General features: G+C 42.0%; 2 protein-coding genes across 3 annotated transcripts in view; one reads left to right on the plus strand and one right to left on the minus strand.

Moving 5' to 3' along the window:
• LOC308676701 (double C2-like domain-containing protein alpha) overlaps window positions 1–712 on the plus strand; it is a gene marked incomplete at its 3' end in the record, with an annotated part of 30691 nt that extends 29979 nt beyond the window's left edge. The window contains exon 10 of the mRNA XM_081342694.1: window positions 573–712. Coding sequence (XP_081198820.1) covers window positions 573–712 — 140 coding nt within the window. The remainder of the gene's footprint in view (window positions 1–572) is intronic.
• Window positions 713–4249: 3537 nt separating this feature from the next.
• The window catches only part of LOC308676220 (INO80 complex subunit E-like), a 31731-nt gene continuing 11781 nt past the window's right edge, over window positions 4250–24199 (minus strand). The window contains exons 4-7 of one of the 2 annotated variants that reach the window (XM_081342016.1): window positions 19991–20066; window positions 18491–18608; window positions 5872–6000; window positions 4250–4635 (exon numbers count right to left, since the gene is read on the minus strand). In XM_081342016.1, coding sequence (XP_081198142.1) covers window positions 4432–4635; window positions 5872–6000; window positions 18491–18608; window positions 19991–20066 — 527 coding nt within the window. In that variant the 3' untranslated portion in view covers window positions 4250–4431. The remainder of the gene's footprint in view (window positions 4636–5871; window positions 6001–18490; window positions 18609–19990; window positions 20067–24199) is intronic. The other variant, XM_081342017.1, reaches the window with a different exon arrangement.

Below are 24199 nucleotides of genomic sequence, written 5' to 3' on the forward strand. Positions count from 1 at the left end.
ACATCATCTGATTTCATCTGATGTTATCTAGTTGGGTAAAACATCATCTGATGATCTTACTTAGTTGGGTAATGACACGTCTGCAAGCAAATAACCAAGCTCCCGGGTCACCAAGAAGTCCACAACTCCACCTCGAGCTACAAATATTCTTTTCTACAGGATGTTTCCCTCCCTGCCGAGGGCAGGAGAGCCAGTAGTTAACTAGAGCAGGGATAGGCAACCTTGGCTCTTTTCCGACTCGTGGACTTCAACACCCAGAATTCCTGAGCCAGCAGTGCTGGCTCAGGAATTCTGGGAGTTGAAGTCCACGAGTCGTAAAAGAGCCAAGGTTGCCTACCCATGAACTAGAGATTGCATTTTGCAGACTCCACAAAATAATAATAATAAAAGAATATCCAGAATCTCTCAAAGAGAATTTGAGGGTGAGATTTCCAAACTTCATAGCCTCCTCCATTGTACGCAAACACCTTATTGCATGGGGTGGGCTGCAGTATCCCGATGACAGGACTAGGAAAAAGTCAGCTCAGCAGCCAGCAGCTTGGAAACTGCAAGAACCTCTTGTCTCGTTGCAGGTGGGGTGACCCTGGGATTAGGGGCCAGTGGGGAGTGCCGGCAACACTGGCTCTCGTGCCTCCAGACCTCCGACTGCCGCCTGGAACATTGGCACACCCTCACCAACGAGCTCCCAGAATCCTCCACCTTTGGCCCTTGAGGCCCCCCGTGATCCCCACAGAACTGCGCCCTTCTATTTCGCCTGCCTGCCAAAAACCAACCGGAGGGGCCCAGCACCCAAAGACCCCTCTTTTGCACGAGGACGTTTGCACGTTTCAAAACTACTTGTCGTGGGGGGACACCATTTATGCTATGCTCTAGGAGAGGCACTTACTGTAGATGGAAGGCCACGCAGGGGTGGGAGTGGGGAAATTCCAGGCACATGCAGAAGGGCTGGAGAGCCGAGAAGAGCAGGAGGCATTTGATCGGCAGCCCTTGGAATTGGTACGTGTCCCAAGCGAGCATCAGATGGGGGGGGGGAGTCAAAAACAGATCCCTCCGTCCTTCCTGTCTTTCTCTCCCCCCCCCCGACACCCCCCCCAGCTCTTCTTTCTCACCTTGTAACCTAAGAGTGGTCGTGAAAGGCTTCTACTTTTATATAACTCATTGCTGGCTGCAAAACGTATTTTTTTTAATCTTTCAAAAAGAACAAACCAGTCGAAAGGACGAAGTAATCTTCATTTTAAAAGTCCCCGATATTATTATTATTATTATTTTCTTATTTTCTACATGGGCTCTTGTTCCTCTTAACTTAGAAATGTCAGAAGCAATTACTGTAGTATTTCTGCACCATAAAAAAAAGGCATCTGCATTGATTTTCCATATGGCTCAGTTCTGCTAATTAAGTTGCTGTCTTCAGATGCATATTGGTCCATGCTATGCATCCTTTTGATTTCTGTGTAAAGCAATCCTCTTTCACCCACCCCCGTTCCTCCTATTGTTTGTACGTTGTCCTCTTTATTTGCTTTAAGTTCAGTGCTCTGCCTTTTCTTTCAATTTACAAGATATTCAAATCTGAAAAGATTCTGGGCAAACTGAGAGTTGGGGAGGGGGAAACCAAAATGTCAAATCTGAGAGGAGGGTAAAGATAGAGCACATGGATGAATGCAGAATAAAGAACAGCAATTTGGGGGAAAAATATGAGTCTACCAACATATTTGAAATTTATATGGCCTTTTCTTGCACCTTCTTTAAAGTGCTACCTCAGGCTTAACTGGTGAACCATTACAGATACTTCTCACTTTTATTTGTACCATGAATCTCCTTTCTATAAATCTTTTTTTTATTATATTTTTTTATTTTTGTTTTATAGCAAATAATTTGCATTAGTCTCTTTGAATTTCATTTTTGTAGTTTCAGGGCATTTTTCCACTGAGTTTTAATCCTATCATTCAGGAGAGTTAACTATCTTTTCCAGTTCTATAAGACTTGCAAGTTTATTAAGGATTTTATCACTTTATCATTGCCATTAATAAACATAGTTAGAATCGGCAGCATCATACCTCATGTCTGTGCTTTACCGGAGATTTTTGAAGTTTCCCAGCCCTGAATGCACCAAACGGTGGGAGCTCACACACACTGAACACGTTTGCCAATCTAAACACAATAGGGGACCAATCACAGAATTCCCAAGTGCCATTAAAGTAGTAAACTGGGAAAAATAATTAAGATTAGTGTGAATCAGTCAAATTTGACACACTTCTCAGGAGGCCTAGAGCCTCTTTTATTATGTTTTACTGTGTTCCTGATACTGTTCCAGCAAATTGGTCATTTTTTCCCCCTTTTCTTTCTATGGAGCTCCTCTCCTGACACCACAATTACACCCTGTGGTTTCTCAAAACGGTTCAGAGAACACCTATCAATCTACCTTAATGGGCAATTCATCCAGCCCACAGAATTAAGCTAGAAATGTTCTCATCCTCTGTATCAATCTTGAATAGGATAAGTTTTCTGTAACTTTGCTCCAGTCAAACAGGGATTGGACAGGTATTTTTTTAACCAATCAAGTGGCAAGCCCACTATTGCCTTCTCTTTCTCCTAATGCAATCTCTACGATTCACTTACATTTCTGGACTATATACCGTTCTTCTTAGAGCTTTTGTATAATTCTCCCTTTGTTCCTAAAATGTTCAGCAACTTCTCCAATGTCATTTTCTCCGCAGCCACATGGTTTTCTCAATATCTGCCACCTCTCTCTCTCTCTCTCTCTCTCTCTAATTGCTTGTAATTGTGCCTTTTTAGATGTTCCTAGTTTAGAATGTAAACAAGGCTAGGTTGACCATCATATGTTTACAAAACAGACTTGGGCCAGTTCTAACCTGGATTGGGGAAGGGGTTTGTTCAAAGTCAGCAAGTGTGAGGGGCCTGACCCATGTACAGAGTAGATTTTGCCTTCCTTTCAGCCTGAACAGACAACCAAGCGGAAATTAACTGTTAAATGCAGAAATGTCCATTTAGCTTATTCTTATTTTGATCACTATGTGAGCGGGAGGGTGGGGGAGAATTACCATTTGAATTTTCTTCCAGAGGGACCAAAAATATCTTGGACCCCCTCAATTAAAACCACTCATTTCCTCTCTGAACAGCATAGCTGTTCACCAAGAGACAAGCAGTACTCAAGTGACAAATCTGTTTGCTTTGTAAGAGGTGAATCAACACCGCAAGAGAGGTAGTGTCTTCCATCTGTGTTTATACACAATTGTTTCACAGCCAAGTAAAATGAGCTCTTTCTTTTCTCTTAAAGCTGATTCACCCATGCATGAAAAATATTCTCTTCTTTCAAACCGATAAAAGATTCTTCTTTTATCCTTACAATTTTTACTATGGGACTCTTTCTTACTGTATTCCCACCAGCACAAAAAAAAAAATCTGTAGCAAAAACCATGAAGCACTGCAGCGAGCAGAACTTTTGGAGAAACCATCTGGTAAAATAACCTAAAAATGCAGTTACAAAAGAGGGGATGTTTTCAGCTCAGCTAAAACAGTCCCAAACATTTTGAAGATTAAACTGCACTTAAGTTGGGCGTGGAGCAGTGATAGATGTCAAATGTTTACACGTGCAGTAGAAAAACTCCCTAGTTATTGCTCTCTCTTCCAACCTGGACTATGGGTAGTCCACAACTTACAACATTTCGGCCCGGAACATCTGTCACTAAGTGAAGTAGTTAGGCAAGTTGTGCCTAATTTTACCTTTTTTGGGTCATTAAGCAAATCACACAGTTGTTAAGTGAATCTGGCTTCCCTATTGCTTGTCGGAAGCCAACCAGGAAAGTTACAAATAATGGTCACGTGACTCTGGGACACTTTAACTGTCATAAACACCTGCCAGTTGCCAAGTGCTCAAATTCTGATCACATGACTGGGGGGGGGGCTTGAGATGGTTTTAAGTGCAAGGACCAATTGTAAGTAATTTTTTTCCCAATGCCATTGTAACTTTTGAATGGTGACTAAACGAATGGTTGTAAGTCGAAGACCCAGCTGTAGATTTGAAGCATTTTTTTTTAGAATCTTTTCTTTTCTTTTGCAGCAAAAGAGAGATTGGCTCTACCTCATCAACAGATGTAATTATTTCGAGCAGATTTTTCTTTTACCAGTGTGTAAACGATGGCATGTCACACAACAGGGTCAGGAAATGTCTCACCAAACTGTTAATAGCCCAAGGATTTCAGGGGAGGAAAGGAACATAAGAGTGTAGAAATCGCAACTGGACGCTTTTAATACAAAAACAAAATCCCTTTTATTGACTGTTTTGCATGTTTCCCCCCACCCCCCGAGTCTGTAAACAAAGAAATAACAAAATAAAATGGAGGGGCACCATCTCCCTCGCACGCAACCGAGAGGCCTGGGTCCTTTCAACTGACGCGCCTGCTTTGCCACTTATCACTCGGGGATATCGATGACCAGCTCGTCGTCGCCATCCAGGGGGTCTTCACCGCTTCCCTCCCCTGTGTCACTGAACATCTGGTGGGGCACCGTGCTGAGGATTGTGGGGGGTGGCAGCTTGGGAGTCCCTCTGGGTGAAGGGAACGGCAATCCCACCACGACGGGGGAACAGTCCGAGTGGGAGGCTGGGGGCAGCGGGAGCTGCAGATGGGAAAGAAGAGAGAAAAACTGAGACGGATGTTGAATCCTGTGGCTTTTTTCTTCCTTTCTCCTCCTCCTCCTCACTTCCTTTCATAGACCCATAAGGACGCTTTGGTTCTTTGTCCAAATCCATCCGTTGGCATTTGTTAAAGTGTGGTTTACAGCTTAAGCCAGGGATCCCCAGACTTGGACCTTTTTAAGATTTGTGGACTTCAACTCCCAGAATTCCCCAGCCAATCAAGCAGGAGATCTCATACTAGGGATCTCCAAGCATGGCTGGCTGGGGAATTCTGGGAGTTGACGCCCACAAGTCTTAAAGGTGCCACGTTTGGGGACCCTTGTCTTAAACATAGGGTTGAGTCATTCACAACCCACAAACCACAGGAGTTCCACCATGTCCCTCAAGAGCATTCCAAGAATGTGCAGCGCCAACAATTCTCCCGCCATTTTTCAACAGCTATGGGCTTAAGGGGTAAAATGGATGCTTTAGGGCCAAAGGCCCCTGAAATCTTCCCCAAGGGTCAGAACAGTTATGCTCCCTGCAATCTGAGTAACCATGTTACCATTACCAACACCTCTACAGCTCCTGGCTTCACACTTGAGTTCCGTGCCTTACTTTACTCTATGGACCACTTAATGCGGGTTTAATATACCATGTTGCACAAATGTATCCTGGTATTTGTGAGCCCAGTCACGAAGATGCAAGGCAGGGTGAAAAATTCCATAAATCAGTAAGATTCTTTTCTCACAATGTAATGCTGAACGTCTTAAGAAACCCCTGAAAACCTGACAACGGCTCCGTTTTCATCTAGACACTTTTTGTGACTGTAGCCCAAAGCACGAGAATCAAAAGCAAGTTTGGATGAGTGAATATCTGCTGTAGGCGTGCAGTATTATTCACAGAACATTTCATAGAAGCCTCAAGCCACGACAGCGCAAGGGTTCAAAGTTAATTTGAAGTTTGAAGCATAGCTGCATCGCTTCTTTTAGCGTGGCTTATTCACCCCACTCAATCAGGGCAACTTCCCTAAGAACAAAAAAGTTTTTCAGTGTCTGTAAGCTGAAACACATCCATTCTTGCATATTCATGTCACCCACCCACCCAAATGCGAATGCGGTTGTGATATTTAATCCAGCGCTATAGATTCCACATCCAGCATGCCCCCTAAAGCAAGACTGCATATATAGACAGACAGCCCTTGTCTCCATCCACCCCCACCACCTTCCTTGAGGTACCTTGAGCGTGTGGGGCCTGGCTGGCCGCCGGGCAGAGCGAGTAGCGTTGCTGTCAGGCTGGGGGGGAACAGGTTCGGGCCCCAGCGCCAAGTAGTCAGAGGGGAAGGGAGCATAAGTGGGTGAATTCAGCTGGGTGGGAAAGGAATGGCAAGAGGGAAGAGATGGAATAAAAAAAAACAAAATATGAATGATGAGCAGGTGATTCTCCCCAATTGGAGAAGGTTGTATTAAAATTGATCCGAACACATCTGGAGGATATCAAGCTAGGGAAGGCCAAGAGTTCTTCTTCACACCAGCAATGGGCCGATCTACTGGCAGTCCAACTGGGCCCCTCCAGATGATTGACATTCTCATCACAGACAGCCAACATGGGTGTTGGTGAGGATGATGAGCATGGTAACATTTGGATGGTGCCAAGTTGGAAAAATCTAATGTAACCCATTTCTTTCCTCCTTCACAGCCCAACTGGATCCTTCCAGAGAATCCACAGCTCTCCCAATTTTCCATATTTATATATTTCTTGTATAGTTTCTATATTCTTTATATACTCACTCAAAGTTTTCTTTGTTTAGATTATTACACTAATTTTAAGCATTAGATTTTCTCTTTTTAATGTAAGATGTTCTGGACTTGGGAAAACAAACAAACAAAAAACCTCAAATCTGGTTCCTTAATTATGTTTTTCCCTCAACAGTACAATGCCTAAAATGGAAACCTTTCCAAATGCTTGGATTGCTTGGTGCCCTCTTTTTAACCACTTGTGGAAATAGCTCTCCAGAGTCATCTTTTTTTCTGAGAAGTTATAAATCCACAATTAAATCCCGCAAGACAGATTAACACCAGCATCTTGCTCAGACTCTCATTCTCTACGTGTGTGCATCCGATTTGTACTACGTGGGCCACCCGGGGCTTTCAGATCCCTAGCCAAGATGATGAATGGACTCAATCTCAGTCAATGACTAATACATAATAACACTCAGCAATGTAAAACAGGTTACATGCATAAGGGTCAGCGCAAATCATAACATTAACTGGATGTATCAGTTAGCCAGCTTTTATATATGACATAACTAAACTTAGCCACACTTAACCTAACAGAATTACGTGTATTTGAAAGTAAAACAAAAATGTGAATACAACCAGTGAGAATGACTGGGAAAATTACTGAGATGTGGGGTTATCAACCTGAATGTGTACTAACAAAAAATAGGGAATATAAGAAGACATATTTCATGACTTCAAAGACCCCTTTGGTGCATGGGCAAACTTTAAATTTAAAAGAGATGCTCTTGTATTCACCTAAGACTACTTAGGACAGACTTTCAGTTGTGCCAGGGAACTTAAATGCCCTTCTACATTTAAGGATTCAAATTTGGTTAAAGAAAGAGCTAAGCTGAAATAGATCCTTGGAAGAGATCTAGGCCTAACTAAATATTAATACCCCTTCATGGATTACTGCCTTGTCATGGCGAAGGGGCTTGCGTAATTCAATGAAGCTATGAGCTATGCCGCGCAGGGCCACCCAAGACAGACAGGTCATAGCAAAGAGTTCTGACAAAACGTGATCCACTGGAGAAGGAAATGGCAACCCACTCCAGTATCTTTGCCATGAAAACCCTATGGACAGTACCAAAAGGCAAAACAATATGACGCTGGAAGATGAGCCCCTCAGGTTGGAAGGTGTCCAATATGCTACTGGGGAAGAGCAGAGGACTAGTACTAGTAGCGCCAGAAAGAATGAAGCGACTAGGCCAAAGCCAAAAGGACGCTCAGCTGTGGATGTGTCTGGTGGTGAAAGGAAAGTCCGATGCTGTAAAGATTTTTTCTCCATAGAAACCTGGAATGTAAGATCCACGAATCAAGGCAAGCTGGACGTGGTCCAACAAGAGATGACGACTGAACATCGACATCTTAGGAATCAGTGAACTAAAATGGACAGGAATGGGTGAATTTAATTCAGATGACCATCAGGTATACTACTGCGGGCAAGAATCCCTCAGAAGAAATGGAATAGCCTTCATAGTCAATAAAAAAGTAGGAAAAGCAATACTGGGATACAATTCCCAAAATGACAGAATGATCTCAGTTCGAATCCAAGGCAAACCATTCAATATCACAGTAGTCCAAGTCTATGCCCCAACCACCGGTGCTGAACAGGATGAAATTGACCGGTTCTATGAAGCCCTACAGCACCTTATAGAACTAACACCAAAAAAATGATGTCCTTATCATCATGGGGGATTAGAATGCTAAAGTAGGAAGCCAAAAGATAACCGGAATAACAGGCAAGTTTGGCCTTGGAGTACAAAATGAAGCAGGGCACAGGCTGATAGAATTTTGTCAAGAGAATATGATGGTCATAGCAAACACTCTTTTCCAACAACCCAAGAGACGGCTCTACACATGGACATCACCAGACGGTCAACACAGAAATCAGATTGACTGAGGACTTCCGGTGGCGGCACGGCGCCGAAGATAGCCGTTTCGGGCTGTCCGCTTCACAGCTGAGTTTTTCCACCTAAAACAGCGCCGATCAGCTGTTTAGGTGGATTTGAAGCCCCCTCCTCGGGAGAAGAGGAGGGGGTGAGGCCCCAGGTAGGGGTTGAGTTCTCCGGGGCCGCCTGAGCTGAAAGCTTGGGCGGCTGAAGGATTGAACTCCCCCGTAGCCTGGGTTGCTCCCAGCTGTTTAGCGTCTCTGCTCCGGGATTTTTGGAGCGGAGCCAGGCGTTTGCGACCACCCCTGCCAGAAGGAAAGACTTTGGAGTAAAAGGAGCAGGCAGAGCGGTACAGGAGGCTCAGGTGAAGAGGACTTTTATTTTTACTCTTTAGCTTGATGGACTTTTTAAACTTAAAGTGAAAGTGCGCAACAAGTGAAAGTGAAGAAAGATGGCGGCTAAATCTTCCTCTAAAGTTCTTCAGAGTGCGGGAACTTCCCCGGTGCAACAGACATCGTTGCAAGCTCTGCTTCCTCCTGCACCTCCTGTGGCATTGACGCTAAAGGACTTACAAGACGCCTTTGCAAGGCAATCCCAGGTAATTTCAGAAATGCTGGATGATAAGGTGGCAAAGTTGGAGGAGAGAATGGAGAAATTGGAGGAGAGGATGGAAGAGAAGCTTAACGAGAGGTTTAGTGCAATGAGGGTAGACATCTTGTCTACAGTGGAAAGCGTGGCTGAATGTGTGCAATGTTTGGAAGAAAAAATGGAGGATCTTAGTCAAAAGAATACTATATTAGAAGTAAAGGTACTGGAGAATGAAAATTTAAGGGACAAAATGGACGGAGAATTGAGTCTTGTTCAGTATCATCAGATGCAGTATGCTATAAGAATCAGGGGCTTAAAAGAGAATCCTAAAGAAGACCTAAAGCAGCTGATTTCTGAGGCTTTGGAAGCAGTATTGGGCCAGCCAGCATCTGAAATAGAGGGATGTATGGATAAAGCTTTTCGTGTAAACTCATGGATTGCAAGGCAGAGGAACCTACCTAGAGATGTGGTGGTCTATTTTACAAAGAGAGCAACTAGAGATGAAGTTATTCAAGCTGCTTATGATACTAAAGTTGTGGTTGCTGAGCAAGAAGTCCTGGTTCTAAAAGAAATTCCTCCAAAGATTTTAAGGAGAAGGAAGGATTTTGCATTCCTCGTACAGGAACTTAAGCAACGTGATATCAAGTTTAGATGGGAGATTCCAGTTGGACTGGTGGTGATGTACGAAGGTAAAAGATACCATCTGGTTACTGTGACTCAGGCGCGTGATTTTTATAACAATGTTTTAAAAGCAACCCCACTATCACTTCTGGAAGCAGCAAAGGGATCTGGAGAGGGAAAACCTCAAGAGGCTGACGAGGGACAAACACAGGAGAATGGTGCTGGAGGGGATCAAACTACAGCTTCATTGGTGGCTGCTGGAGAGCAGAGGTTGACGCGCGCCGCTGTAAAACGAGCAAGACAAGTACAAGAGCAAGACCAGCAGAAGTTTATGGAATTCTCAAAGCGTACTTATAGTGAAGCTGTGGGAGGAGCGCGGCCCAAAGAAAATATAGGGGCTATTAAAGATGTGCTTCAAAAGCTTCGGGATGCCACGCATGGCGACTAAATTCTTAACCTGGAATGTCAATGGATTAAATTCACCACAGAAGAGAAAGAAAGTTTTTCAATATTTAAAACAATTTAAGATTGATGTTACATGTTTGCAAGAAACGCATATTAGGGTTATGGACCAAAAGTATTTATCGAACTCAAGGTTGGGCACGCAATTTGTTGCTTCTGCGATGAATAAGAAAAATGGAGTGGTTGTCTACGTTAAAAATACTCTAACAGCGGAATTAATTGAAGCAGATACGCAAGGAAGATATGTTATGATAGATTTGTTGTTAGAAGGTAAAAAAACGCTTTTAGTTGGACTGTATGCTCCTAATCAACAACAAGCGGATTTTTTTAGTTCACTTCATACAAAGCTCACTCAATTGGATTATAAATCGTTTATTTTTATGGGGGACTGGAATGGTGTATTGGATGTACAGATGGACAAGGCGGGTTCTTTTAAGCGTGCTCCGAGTCATGCCAGATTGCCTAAATCTTTTTTTGAAATGAAGGACGATTTGGAACTGAGAGATATCTGGCGTGACATACACCTACGTGAAAAGGATTATACTTTTTTTTCTGACAGACATCAATCGTTTTCTAGGATTGATTTTATTTTGTTGACTAATGATTTTTTTTCCAGGATTAAGAAGGTAAAGATTTGTGCAAGGACTATTTCGGATCACAGTCCAGTTTGGTTAGAGATCAATAAGGACAATAGGGATAGGCGCTCATGGCGCGTAAATGAGAATTTGTTTAGAAATCTGAGAAATGTGGAAGAATGTAAGCAGCGGATGAAGGATTTTTTTGAAATTAATATGAATAAGGATACTTCTATGGACATGGTTTGGGATGCTAGCAAGGCCTATATGAGAGGAGTGTTGATATATATGAATAATAAATACAGACGTACTTTGGAAGCCAGAAGGAAAGAACTGGAGAATGAAATTAGGGAAAAAGAAAAGGTCTTAATTTTGAATCCATCGGATGTAAAGACTAAGGAAGTTATTAAGCTATTAAGAGGACAATTCGATAAATTGATGGCTGATCAAGTGGCAACCAACTTGCGGTTTGCTAGGCATAATACTTTTTGCAATGCTAATAAGCCAGGTAGATGGCTAGCTTATAGACTAAGGAAAAAGCAAAGGGCTTCTAATATAGATAAAATTGAACATAAGGGAAAGGTTGTGTTTCAACAGGATCTTATTAAGGAAGCCTTTGTGGATTTTTATTCTAAATTATATGCTAAGGAAAAGATTAATGAAAAAGACATTGATGTATATCTGGAGAATGCTAGCATCCCGGTTCTTACGCAAGTACAAAAAGAGGAGATTAACCAGTTGATAACAGAAGAAGAAATTCTTATAGCAATTAAGGAATTGAAGTTGGATAAAGCGCCAGGTACGGATGGTTTGACTGCGGTTTACTATAAAAATTTACAAATGGAGTTGATAAAGCCGTTAAAGGAACTGTTTCAGACAATTCAGAGAGGGGGAAAGGTGCCTCCGTCTTGGAGAACTGCTTTTATCTCTTTGATTCCGAAGGAAGATCAAGATGCTACTCAAGTTAAAAATTATAGACCGATATCACTTCTAAATACAGATTATAAAATATTTGCTAAGGTGTTGGCTAACAGACTGATGAGGGTTCTGCAACAGGTGATTCATGGGGATCAAACTGGGTTTATTACTGGTAGGCAAATGAAAAATAATGTGAGGCATATAGTTGATGTGTTAGAGTTTTTGGAAAGGAACAACCAGATCCCTGCGGCGCTAATTTTCTTAGATGCTGAAAAAGCTTTTGATCAATTGAATTGGCAATTTTTGATGAAAGTTTTAGATAAAATGAATTTTGGGGATAAATTTTTGCAACCAATTAGGGCATTATATCAAAAACAAACTGCCCGAATAATAGTTAACAATAGTTTGACGGAAGCATGTAATATTGAGAAGGGCACAAGACAAGGGTGTCCGTTATCACCTTTATTATTTGTTTTAACATTGGAGATATTATTGATAAAAATTCGGAACTCGGAAAAAATTAAGGGTATTCAAATTAGAGATCAGGATTATAGATTGAGGGCGTTCGCAGACGATCTGGTTGTTACAGTGACCCAGCCAGAAAACTCTGGAGATAATAATGCAATATGGGAGGGTTTCTGGATTTAAAGTTAATGTACAAAAAACTAAAATTCTGGCCAAAAATATGACAGTATCGCAAAAGGCTCTTTTAGAAGGATTAACTGGATTTGAGATTGCTAAAAGGGTCAAATATTTGGGGGTGTTTTTGTCACCCTCTAATACAAAGTTATATAAAAATAACTATGAAAAACTATGGGGTAAAATTCAAAAAGAAATGGAGAGTTGGGAAAAATTGCAATTGTCTTTGTTGGGAAGAATCGCAGCAGTGAAAATGAATGTCCTGCCTAAATTTTTATTCTTATTTCAAATGATACCGGTTCTTAAGAAAGATTCTAATTTGGAAGAATGGCAACGGGGTATCAATAAATTTGTTTGGGCAGGGAAAAGGCCACGAGTTAAACTTAAGATTATGCAGGATACTCGTGAAAGAGGTGGTCTTAAAATGCCCAATCTTAAATTATATTATGAAGCTGCTGCGTTAGCAGGGATAAGTGATTGGATTAATTTGACGCAAGAGAGATTATTAAATCTTGAGGGCCACGACTTGTTATTTGGCTGGCATGAGTATTTGTTGTATGATAAGAAGGTAGATAATGTGTTTAAAGTGCATATTTTAAGACAGGCATTGTTGAGAGTTTGGAAGAAGTATAGATACAAGTTAGACTGCAAGATACCATTGTGGGCAATTCCAAAACACGCAATAGAAAACATAAATGTTGGTTTCAAACATGACGTGACTACGTATAAGGAGATTTTAAGCTTGGAAAGAAGTGTATGGTGTTTAAAATCGTATAATTTCTTGCGAGATGAGAAGATTGTTCAAACCTGGTTTCAATATACTCAACTACGGGCCAGGTGGAAAGAAGATCAGAAAACTGGTTTTGCAATGACTGATGAAAATTTGATAAAGCAAATTAGAAATCAGGGTCCAGCACATATCAAACGGATATATCTTGCATTGATAGAAATTGATTCAGAAACAGAATTGGTCAAAGACTGTATGGTAAAATGGGCCCAGAACATCCAAGAAGTTATTACAATGGATACGTGGGAAAAGATCTGGGTGAGGAACGTAAAATTTACACAAGCTCAAAACTTAAGAGAGAACTTTTATAAAATGTTTTATAGATGGCATTTAGATCCTAAAAAGCTTGCAAGTATGTATCCGAATTATCAGCCAAAATGCTGGAGGTGTGGTGGTGAAGATGCAACATACTTTCACATATGGTGGACTTGTAAAAAGGTCAAGGCCTTTTGGATAAAAATTTGGTGGAATATGCAGAAGATCTTCAAGCAAAAGATAAAGTTTTGTCTGCAATTTTTTTTGTTGGGTATAATTACAGGTGCTACTGTTGTGGACACTAAGTTGATGTTAAATTTAGTTACAGCAGCAAGGCTTTTAATAGGTCAGTATTGGAAGAAGGAGGAGCTGCCGACTATAGAAGAATGGACTTTAAAGGTTTCTGATTTGGCAGAAATGGCAAAAATTTCGGCTTATTTGAAAGATCATTCGCAAGAACGTTATATTATGGAGTGGGAAAAATGGATTGAATATATTCAGAAGAAATATGGGACTAAAAAGTTTCACTTAGCATTTGAATAAGTCTTCCTTTCTTTTTTTTTCTTTTTTTTATATGTAATATTAATATTGCTTGTAGTTATTTTATATGAGCTAGAGAGTGATAGATTTAAGAATTTATTGTTGGTAGCATATGGATGTTTATGATTGTTTTTTGTTTTTATACCCTGTACTTAGCTCTGGGAAGTCGGGGGGGGGGGAGGGGGGAAAGGGGGGGAGGGGTAGGGAGGGATAGGTTGGGGAGGGGGAGGGGGGGATTGTTAAAGATAAAATGTATTTTAAAACTTTTCAATAAAAAAAAAGAAAAGAAATCAGATTGACTATGTGCTCTGCAGCCAAAGATGGAGAAGCTCTATACAGTCAGTAAAAACAAGTCCAGGAGCTGACTGTGGCTCAGACCATGAGCTTCTCATTGCAAAGTTTAGGCTTAAACTGAAGAAAGTAGGAAAAAGTACTAGGCCACTCAGGTATGAATTAAATCATATCCCCGTTGAATATACAGTAGAGGTGGCAAATAGATTTAAGGAATTAGATCTGATAGACAGAGTGCCTGAAGAACTATGGACAGAGGTTCGCAACATTGTACAAGAGGTAGCAACCAAAACCATCCCAAAGAAAAAGAAATGCAAGAAAGCAAAATGGCTGTCTGAGGAAGCTTTGCAAATAGCTGAGGAAAGGAGGGAAGCGAAAGGCAAGGGAGAAAAAGAAAGATATGCCCAATTGAATGCAGAATTCCAGAGAATAGCTAGAAGAGATAAGAATGCCTTCTTAAATGAACAGTGCAAAGAAATAGAAGAAAACAATAGAATAGGGAGGACCAGAGATCTTTTCAAGAAAATTGGAGAGATGAAGGGAACGTTTAATGCAAAAATGGGCATGATAAAGGACCAAAATGGCAGGGACCTAACAGAGGCAGAAGAGATTAAGAAGAGGTGGCAAAATTACACAGAAGAACTATACAAGAATGAGCTTAACGTCTCTGATAACCACGATGAGGTGGTCACTGACCTCGAGCCAGAAATCCTAGAATGTGAAGTGAAGTGGGCCTTAGAAAAACTGAGCAACAACAAAGCTAGTGGAGGTGACAGTATTCCAGCTGAGCTATTCAAAATCTTAAAAGACGATGCAGTAAAAGTGCTACACTCAATTTGCCAGCAAATTTGAAAAACTCAAACAGTGGCCACAGGATTGGAAAAGATCACTTTACATTCCAATTCCAAAGAAAGGCAGTGCCAAAGAATGTTCAAACTATCGCTCCATTGCACTCATTTCACATGCTAGTAAAGTTATGCTTAAAATCCTACAAGCTAGACTCCAGCAGTATCTGGATCAAGAACTACCAGAAGTACAGGCAGGATTTCAAAGAGGCAGAGGAACTAGAGATCAAATTGCCAACATACGCTGGATCATGGAGAAAGCTAGGGAGTTCCAGAAAAACATCTACTTCTGCTTCATTGACTATGCTAAAGCCTTTGATTGTGTGGATCACAACAAACAGTGGCAAGTTCTTAAAGAGATGGAAGTACCAGACCATCTTATTTGTCTCTTGAGAAACCTATATGCGGGTCAAGAAGCAACAGTGAGAACTGGACACGGAACCACTGATTGGTTTAAAATTGGGAAAGGAATCCAGCAAGGCTGTATACTGTCGCCTTGCCTATTTAACTTATATGCAGAGCACATCATGAGAAAGGCAGGGCTAGATGAATCAAAAGTTGGAATTAAGATTGCCAGGAGAAATATCAACAACCTAAGATATGTAGATGATACCACTCTAATGGCAGAAAGTGAAGAAGAGCCTCTTGTTGTGGGTGAAGAGGAAGAGTGCAAATGTTGGGTTGAAATTTAACATTAAGAAAACCATGGCATCCGGCCTTCTCAATTCCTGGCAAATAGATGGGGAAGAAATGGAGGTAGTGACAGATTTTATTTTCCTGGGCTCCAAGATCACCGCAGATGGGGACTGTAGCCAAGAAATTAAAAGACGCATGCTCCTGGGGAGGAAAGCCATGGCAAATCTAGACACCACACTAAAAAGCAGAGAAATCACCCTGTCAACAAAAGTGCGTATAGTCAAGGCTATGGTCTTCCTAGTTGCAATATATGGCAGTGAAAGTTGGACCATAAGAAAGGCTGAGCGCCAAAGAATTGAGGCCTTTGAACTGTGGTGCTGGAGAAGACTCCTGCGAGTCCCCTGGACTGCAAGGCGATCAAACCAGTCAGTCCTAGAGGAGATCAACCCTGACTGCTCTCTAGAAGGCCAGATCCTGAAGTTGAAACTCAAATGCTTTGGCCACCTAATGAGAAGGAAGGACTCACTGGAGAAGAGCCTAATGCTGGGAAAGATTGAGGGCAATAGAAGAAGGGGACAACAGAGAATGAGGTGGCTGAATGGAGTCACTGAAGCAGTAGGTGTGAGCTTAAATGGACTCCAGAAGATGGTAGAGGACAAGAAGACCTGGAGGAATGTTGTCCATAGGGTCGCGATGGGTCGGACACGACTTCGCAGCTAACAACAACAAATATTAATATCCTAAGTCCATTAAATCCATTGTGGCACACATTTGACTAATTGCAGAGAGTTAAGGAAAGCCCAAAGAGTTCCATTTTTTTTAATCTATTGCTTTAGGCCAGGATGAAACAAAATTATCAGTAAGGACCCTACACAGACAAATCATATTTTGGTCCAATGTGTAAAAATATAACCAAATATTGGTCTTGATCTAACTCAGGCTGACCTACAGTGGAAGAACTGCATCTGAGACACAGCAAGAAGTTTGGAAAATGTTTCTAAGAAATTTAGTATGGACTCTTTCTAAAGAAGCTAAGGAACTACATGGACCTAACTGGACATCATATAACAACTATGCTTTAGGTACACTTGGGTGTAGCAGAGCTAAGTGACATCCCGTTAGTGCAAAACGGTATTTTTCAACTGTCAGTTTAAGTTGTATGGACTTCAACTCCCAGAATTCCCCAGCCAGCATGCCAAGGTTGCAAAACTAGGTAAAAGTAAGATTGAAACACTGCAACGTATCTCAGGGTCTTTTGTGTGAGAAAAAAATCATCATTGTGTCATTCTTCCCATTTAAGCTTAGATGTCTCCCTTCAGCCTCCAGATGATCCAGGACAGCAGAAACATGAAATGCCCTCAGTCCAAAAAAATTCAAAATTTAAATCTTTCCAATGCTTGGGAAGGGAACCAGGGATGCAGAAACAACTTACAGCTCTTCATTTAGGCTTTTTTTTAAAAAAAGGAGTTTATATCCAAATGTATTAGAATCGTGTGTTGTGTTCTTCCAGGCATCCAATTACCATTGACTAAGATAAATGGAGGCCTAATTTTTATGCCTATATTCAGCGCTAAGCACTTGGAAATAATGAGGTGAAATGGAAGTGACATGGAAACCAAGCTAAGGAAGAAAACATGGGATGAAGCCAAAGCCTTGTGATACTAGTATCAGTTGGGTTAGCAGGACAAAGTAGAACTAGTAGACTCCCAGCACCTGCAGTTGTAAAACATGCTAATCGTGGTTGTGGGAAGTGGGCTTCTGGCTTAGAATGCCATGTATGCTCAACCCACTTTGGGGTTTTTTTCCGTTTCAATGATTTGTGCAAATCAAAAAACGTGAGTTAATGAAATAACTCAGGGAAGGAAGCACACTGGGCAAACTCAAGCATTCAGTAAATCTTTTTTTGATATTAAGGTGCCCTTTGGGGGGGGGCGTATATTATGGAACAGAACTATTAGGTTTGTAGTGTTGGGGTTTGGGGTATTTAGCAACAGTCAGCAGTCCCACTCCAACACAACCACGCTGAGCATTGCACTTACCAAAAACTCCCTTTATTTCAAATGTGGTACCTTAGTCTAGGACAGAGGTCTTCAAACTCGGCCCTTTTATGACTCATGGACTTCAACTCCCAGAATTCCTCAGCCAGTGTGCCTGGCTGAGGAATTCTGGGAGTTGAAGTCCATGAGTCATAAAAGGGCCGAGTTTGAAGACCCCTGGTCTAGGACAGGGGTAGGCAACCTTGGCTCTTTTATGACTCGTGGACTTCAGCTCCCAGAATTCATGAGATAGCTGTGCTGGCTCAGGACTTCTGGGAGTTGAAGTCCACGAGTCATAAAAGAGCCAAGGTTGATACCCCTGGTCTAGGAAAACTGAAGAAAACCATAAGGGCTGAGAATTCTCTTTGCTTTATCTGACTTAAGTTTCTTGTACAGGCAATCCTTGACTTGTCATCTTTCGTTTAATGACCATTCAAAGTTACAGCAGCACTGGAAAAAGTGACATGCCTGCTTTTTTTCACACTTATGACTGTGACAGCATCCCCACGGTCATGTGATTTACATTTAGATGCTTGACAACTGGTTCATATTTATGACGGATGCAGCGTCCCGGGGTCATACGATCAACATTTGTGACCTTCTGATAAGCAAAAATCGACAGGGAAGCCAGATTCATTTAACAACCATGTTACTGACTTAACAACTGCAGTGATTCAACTGAACAACTGTGGCAAGAAAGGTCGTAAAACGGGGCAAAACCTGCTTAACAACTGTCTTGCTTAGCAACATAAATTTTGTAGTGCTTAGCAATGGGGCTCAATTTCGGTTGTAAGTGGAGGACTACCTATAATAGATTACAACTTTCAAACTAGCGGAGTCAAAGCGAGAAGAGATCTGATCCAGCACACTTGAAGGAAATCAAGGCTGGGGAACCAATCAATCTCGGTTAAGTCTTTTTCCCAGCTTCAGGGCCCACTTTGGACAACTATCTACTCAGCCCTATTACCCAGATGGAGACAGGATTACTCACTGAGGCTAAGTAGGGCGATGATGTCCCTGAAGCTGGTAGCCCAAAACCAGATGTTGGCTGCAGAGAAAGACCTGAGGAGGATGGTGATGAGGCACTGCCAAGCTGGGGGCTTTGTTTTCTGTGAGCAGAAAGAGATGTCATGGATGAACAACTGCCAAAAATGTGCTCCATGGAATCAGCCTGTCTTGTATACATGGGAACCACCCATTGTGCTAAAACAGGGGTGTCAAACTCGCAACGTCACGTGACTTTTTTCTCCATTGCTGGCAACGGGATGGGCCCGGTTTCGTTAAGGATGCATCCAACCTGCGGGCCGGCAGTTTGACACCCCTGGGCTAAAAGCTATATTTTTCAAGAAGGCAGTGGGCAAAAAAAGGCCCCCTGGCTTGCAAAAGAGATCAACTCACGACTGTGCAAAGCCATGCAACGGCTCCGAGGAACAGCTTCGAAAAAGGCAGGCACAGCCCTACCCCTCTGTGTATTAACGATTCAGCTGTGGAGGTGGGTTGGTAGCATCACGTTTCTGGGTGTGCAGCAAACGAGTAGGTTAGATTGGCCGCTCAACTATGAGACACTGGTGAAGCGGGCACAGCAGCGCCTGCATTTTCCGCGTCATATGAGAAGAACACATCGTCCTTCCCCTGTCCTGACCACTTTCTATAAAGGGGCAAATGAAAGCATCCTGTCCTGTTGCATTACTGTGTGGTTTGGAAGTAGTACTGCTTCAGACAGGAAGGTGGTGCAGAGAGTGGTGAGGACCAGAAAAGATGGCTGGTACTTCACTTCCTTCTATCCAGGATGTGGCGTATAAGCGCTGCTTGACCAGGGTCTGCAGTATTGTCAGGGATGCTACACATCCCCTCCATGACCACCTCTCTTCGTTACCTTCTGGGAGGTGGCTTTGTGGTATCCTAACCAGAACAACTAAATTTTGTATCATTTAGTATCAACCTTGTTAACTCTCAAGATTCTTTTTTCCACTAGGTATTCAAAATGGACTGTGATTTACATGGATATGTATACATTTGTGTATGTATATGCATGCATGTGTATATATACACACACATATACATATGTATATGTATACTTTCTCTCTCTCTCTCTCTCTCTCTCTCTCTCTCTCTCTCTCTCTCTCTGTGTGTGTGTGTGTGTGTGTAATTTCATTTTAATGTGTGCCACTGTGTACACAGAAAAGTGACAGTGAAGGTTATCCTACCTATCCTATCTTTTCTAGCCCAGTTTTTCTCAATCTTGGCATCTTGAAGATGGGTGGACTTCAGCTCCCAGGATTTCCCCAGCCAGCTCTAGCCTGTAGGCCTAGTCTGAATCTCACAAGACCATCCACTTCACCCCACCACCACAGCACTGCATAAAGAAAGTCACTCTGGATGTGTGTTGAAAATGTCTAAAAAAATTCTACCTTTTGTCTGCTAAAGAGAACAGGCCCTTTTAGCCTCAGTTAGTCGTTTATCTCCATCCTGAAGCCTATCACATACTCACCTTTTGAGGGATTGAGGCTCCGTCCCTTTTGGCATCTCTCCATCACTGTTATCGGAGGAGGCTGTTGCTTCCGAATCTGATTCCGGAAAAATAAAATCAGACAAAGTCACTCCACCCACTTCTGCCAGAGATTATAGAGTTCATATAATGGTGCCGTGTGCGTTTGCCTTGTTTCCTTGGTTAGGTGATCTGATCCAGGTTAGGCTCCCCAGCGATTTTCATGACTGAGAGAGAATCGCTCAAATTTTCTGGATTCAAGGTCAAGATAGAGGTAGTCCTTGACTTACGACCACAACTGATGCCAGAATTACCATTGTTAAGCAAGGCAGTTGTTAAATGAGTTGCGCCCAATTTTATGACTTTTGCCACAGTTGTTAAGAGAATCACTGCTGTTGTTAAATGGATCAGGTGGTTTTTAAGCAAACCCGGCTTTCCTTATTGACTTTGCTTGCTGGATGCCGGCTGGGAAGGTTGTAAATGGTGATCACATGACCCCCGGGACACTGCAACGATTGCACGTACATGCCAGATGCCAAACAAATTATGATCGGGTGACCACGGGGAATGCCATGTCAGTTTTAAGAGCAAGGACTAATTGTAAGTCACGTTTTTCAGTGCTGTTGTAACTTTGAACTGTCACTAAATGAATGGCTGTAAGTCAAGGACTAACTGTATTGCATTGACTCCCTGTTCAGACACTAAATATAGTTTCCTTTCCATAGAAATCCACCTTTTCTTAGCTTGGCTCTGCAAACTATCCAGAATAACAGAGTTGGAAGGGACCTTGGAGGTCTTCTAGTCCAACCCCCTACTCAGGCAGGAAACCCTATACCATTTCAGACAAATTATTGTCCAATCTTTTCTTAAAAACTTCCAGAGCTGGAGCATTCACAAGTTCTGGAGGCAAGTTGTTCCACTAATTCAGGGGTAGGCAACCTTGGCTCTTTTATGACTCGTGGACTTCAACTCCCAGAATTCCTGAGCCGGCCATGCTAAGGGAAAAGGGAGAGGTTTCCAAGCTGAGCCATGCTGGCTCAGGAATTCTGGGAGTTGAAGTCCACGAGTCATAAAAGAGCCAAGGTTGCCTACCCCTGCACTAATTGTTTTAACCTTCAGGAAATTTCTCCTTAGTTCTAGGTTGCTTCTCTCCTTGATCAGTTTCCATCCGTTGCTTCTTCCTGCCCTGAGTTGCTTTGGAGAAGTGCTTGACCCCCGTCTTCTTTGTGGAAACCCCTGAGACATTGGAACACTGTCACCCCTAGTCCTTCTCTTTATTATATTAAACATATGTTTTATCATCCAGCCCCCTAATCAACTTTGCTGCTCTTCTCCTTGTTGCCCCTGCACTCTTTCTAGAGTCTCAACATCTTTTTTACACTGTGGTGACCAAACTGGATGCAGTATTCCAAGTGCGGCCTTGTAAAGTGGTATTAGGATTTCACATGAAGCAAACACTTATCAACCCTATTTACTGAACTATACACCTCCCTGAGGTAAACCGTGATACCGCCTGAATTCTCAGGTACCAAAATCTGCATTTATTTACACTTCTAATCTGCATAATTCTGAACAGTCAAACTGTGTTTTGGAACAAGTCACTCATCCAATTTATTTATACCTCACTTTTTGCTAGCAGCTTGCTCTTTTAACTGAGGTTATTGGAGACACCGCAACAGACCCATTTGCAACAAAATGAAGACGTCTCCACAACAGCTTCAACATTCAATTTCTAACCATTCATCTTTACAGAGACAGCTTTCAAATAAAGAATGTCATGGGTCATTTATCCAATCTAGTCAAAATCACCAATGGGACTGAGCAGCAAAAAAAAAGTAGATAAATTAGTATAATAGGGAGGCTGCACTGGGCAGCTAAAAACTCCCCTGGCAATTGGATATTAAAATAAAAAGCCAACGTCAGCCAAATATAAAATATAATAGAGAAATAAAAGTGCTTAAGAATAACATTTCCTGGCGGAATCAAATATTAACAAGTAATCAGCAGCTGTATCCTGAAGGAATATAGCAATTAAATTTTAATTTTTACAAGGACCAATATAAAAAGATGCTCTATAGGAGAACTGGAAAAGAGGGACCAGTCACACTAGCTCAAAGGAGGGGAAAACAAGCAAGGAAGATTAACAACAGAATGGTTCATGTACTGTACATAAATAAATTTCCTTCTCCACGAAGAGAGATAGCAGCCTCAATGTACTCTCCTAGGCTATAATTTAGTTTTCCCTAGTTAATAGGGCTAGTAATTTTGGAAGTTGTAGTCCAGGGTTTCTCAACCTTAACAACTTTAAGAGGAGTGGACTTCAACTCCCAGAATTGAATGTTGAGAAACACTGTTGTATTCCAGGGATCGGGTTAAGAGAAAGCTCAGGATTAAACCACAACCATGGATAACTATTTCTATGCTTGCTTACACAGGTGGTCCACATTTAATGACCACTTGTTCAGCAACCATTCAAAACATACAACGACACGACATGCAGTACTTAAGACCGGTCCTTTGGTTTACAATCGCTGCATTCACAATTACAATACTGAAGCATCCCCAGTCGCATGAACACGATTTGTAGCCTTCTCTGCCAGCTTCTCACAATCACAAGTCAATGCGGAGGCCAGCAGGTGGTGAGGTCTCATCCCGCGAGGTCCTCATTTAACAACCTGCGTACAGGGAGTGCAGAATTATTAGGCAAATGAGTATTTTGACCACATCATCCTCTTTATGCATGTTGTCTTACTCCAAGCTGTATAGGCTCGAAAGCCTACTACCAATTAAGCATATTAGGTGATGTGCATCTCTGTAATGAGAAGGGGTGTGGTCTAATGACATCAACACCCTGTATCAGGTGTGCATAATTATTAGGCAACTTCCTTTCCTTTGGCAAAATGGGTCAAAAGAAGGACTTGACAGGCTCAGAAAAGTCAAAAATAGTGAGATATCTTGCAGAGGGATGCAGCACTCTTAAAATTGCAAAGCTTCTGAAGCGTGATCATCGAACAATCAAGCGTTTCATTCAAAATAGTCAACAGGGTCGCAAGAAGCGTGTGGAGAAACCAAGGCGCAAAATAACTGCCCATGAACTGAGAAAAGTCAAGCGTGCAGCTGCCAAGATGCCACTTGCCACCAGTTTGGCCATATTTCAGAGCTGCAACATCACTGGAGTGCCCAAAAGCACAAGGTGTGCAATACTCAGAGACATGGCCAAGGTAAGAAAGGCTGAAAGACGACCACCACTGAACAAGACACACAAGCTGAAACGTCAAGACTGGGCCAAGAAATATCTCAAGACTGATTTTTCTAAGGTTTTATGGACTGATGAAATGAGAGTGAGTCTTGATGGGCCAGATGGATGGGCCCGTGGCTGGATTGGTAAAGGGCAGAGAGCTCCAGTCCGACTCAGACGCCAGCAAGGTGGAGGTGGAGTACTGGTTTGGGCTGGTATCATCAAAGATGAGCTTGTGGGGCCTTTTCGGGTTGAGGATGGAGTCAAGCTCAACTCCCAGTCCTATTGCCAGTTTCTGGAAGACACCTTCTTCAAGCAGTGGTACAGGAAGAAGTCTGCATCCTTCAAGAAAAACATGATTTTCATGCAGGACAATGCTCCATCACACGCGTCCAAGTACTCCACAGCGTGGCTGGCAAGAAAGGGTATAAAAGAAGAAAAGCTAATGACATGGCCTCCTTGTTCACCTGATCTGAACCCCATTGAGAACCTGTGGTCCATCATCAAATGTGAGATTTACAAGGAGGGAAAACAGTACACCTCTCTGAACAGTGTCTGGGAGGCTGTGGTTGCTGCTGCACGCAATGTTGATGGTGAACAGATCAAAACACTGACAGAATCCATGGATGGCAGGCTTTTGAGTGTCCTTGCAAAGAAAGGTGGCTATATTGGTCACTGATTTGTTTTTGTTATGTTTTTGAATGTCAGAAATGTATATTTGTGAATGTTGAGATGTTATATTGGTTTCACTGGTAAAAATAAATAATTGAAATGGGTATATATTTGTTTTTTGTTACGTTGCCTAATAATTATGCACAGTAATAGTCACCTGCACACACAGATATCCCCCTAAAATAGCTATAACTAAAAACAAACTAAAAACTACTTCCAAAAATATTCAGCTTTGATATTAATGAGTTTTTTGGGTTCATTGAGAACATGGTTGTTGTTCAATAATAAAATTAATCCTCAAA

This window comes from Vipera berus, assembly GCF_964194415.1.
Source record: "Vipera berus genome assembly, chromosome: W".
Lineage (NCBI taxonomy): Eukaryota > Metazoa > Chordata > Lepidosauria > Squamata > Viperidae > Vipera > Vipera berus.